The sequence below is a fragment of the Parus major genome, chromosome 21 (assembly GCF_001522545.3).
Source record: "Parus major isolate Abel chromosome 21, Parus_major1.1, whole genome shotgun sequence".
NCBI classification, from domain to species: Eukaryota; Metazoa; Chordata; class Aves; order Passeriformes; family Paridae; genus Parus; species Parus major.
This window is the reverse complement of record NC_031789.1, coordinates 809,025-810,042: the sequence shown is the minus strand read 5'-3', so window position 1 is coordinate 810,042 and position 1,018 is coordinate 809,025. Positions and strand designations below refer to the sequence as shown.

Sequence of the window (1,018 nt, the reverse complement as noted above, 5' to 3'; positions counted from 1 at the left end):
ACACAGGAATACAAGGAATTCCATGCCGGGAATACCGGGAATTCCATGTCGGGAACCAGCAGGAATTCCACACAGGAATACAAGGAATTCCATGCTGGGAATACCGGGAATTCCACACCGGGAATACTGGGAATTCCACGCTGGAAATACCGGGAATTCCACGCCAGGAACCAGCAGGAATTCCACACTGGGAATACCAGGAATTCCACACAGGAATACTGGGAATTCCACACCGGGAACGCTCCTCACCGGAGCCGGGCGGGCGCCGCCGGCGTGGGGGCGCTTGGAGAGCGACGTCGGCACCGGGATCGGCTCCGGGATCGGCTCCGGGATCAGGGCAGGGATCAGCTCCGGAATCCTCTTCGTCCTCCTCCTCTTCCTCCTCCTCCTCCTCCTCCTCGCTGTCCTGGAAGTCGAAGGCCTGGCCCAGCTCCTCCATCCCCGCGGGGCCGGGGGGCTCCGGGGGAGATCCTGGAATGGGAAACCGGGAAAACGGGATGGGAAAAGGGGAAGGAGGGGATGGAGATGGAAAAGGGGTGGGGACAGAGGGAGAAGGACGGGAATGGAGGATGGAAAAGGGATGGAGGAGGAGGGGAAAAGGGGGATGGAGATGGAGAAGGGAAAGGGGAGGGAGAGGGATGGGAACAGAGACCGGGAATGGAGGGAAAGAGGAAAAAACAGGGAACCAGCGAATCGGGAACCAGGGAAATGGGGAATTGGAATCGGGAATCAGGGAAACGGGAATCAGGGAATCAGTGACCAGGGAATTGGGACCCAGGGAAACAGGGAATCGGGATCCAGGGAAATGGGGGATCAGGGAATCGGGATCCAGGGAATCGGGATCCAGGGAAACGGGGCCAGAGAACGGGATCAGCACCCCCCAGACCCCAGGATCCAAGAGCCCTCCGTGTTTTCCCAATCCCCAGCGGCTCCAGCTGGGAAATTTGGGATACCCCGGGCGCTGCTCCCTCCTTCCCACCCCATTCCCAAAATTCCCCGAATTCCCGAATTCCCGAGG

At 59.6% G+C, this 1,018-nt stretch overlaps 1 protein-coding gene across 1 annotated transcript in view; it reads right to left on the bottom strand.

Moving 5' to 3' along the window:
* ARHGEF10L (Rho guanine nucleotide exchange factor 10 like) overlaps positions 1–439 on the bottom strand; it is a 25,059-nt gene extending 24,620 nt beyond the window's left edge. Inside the window, 1 exon segment of the mRNA XM_033519355.1 lies at positions 250–439. Within this exon segment, the coding sequence (XP_033375246.1) occupies positions 250–439 (190 nt within the window).
* Between the last annotated feature and the right edge of the window lie 579 nt (positions 440–1,018).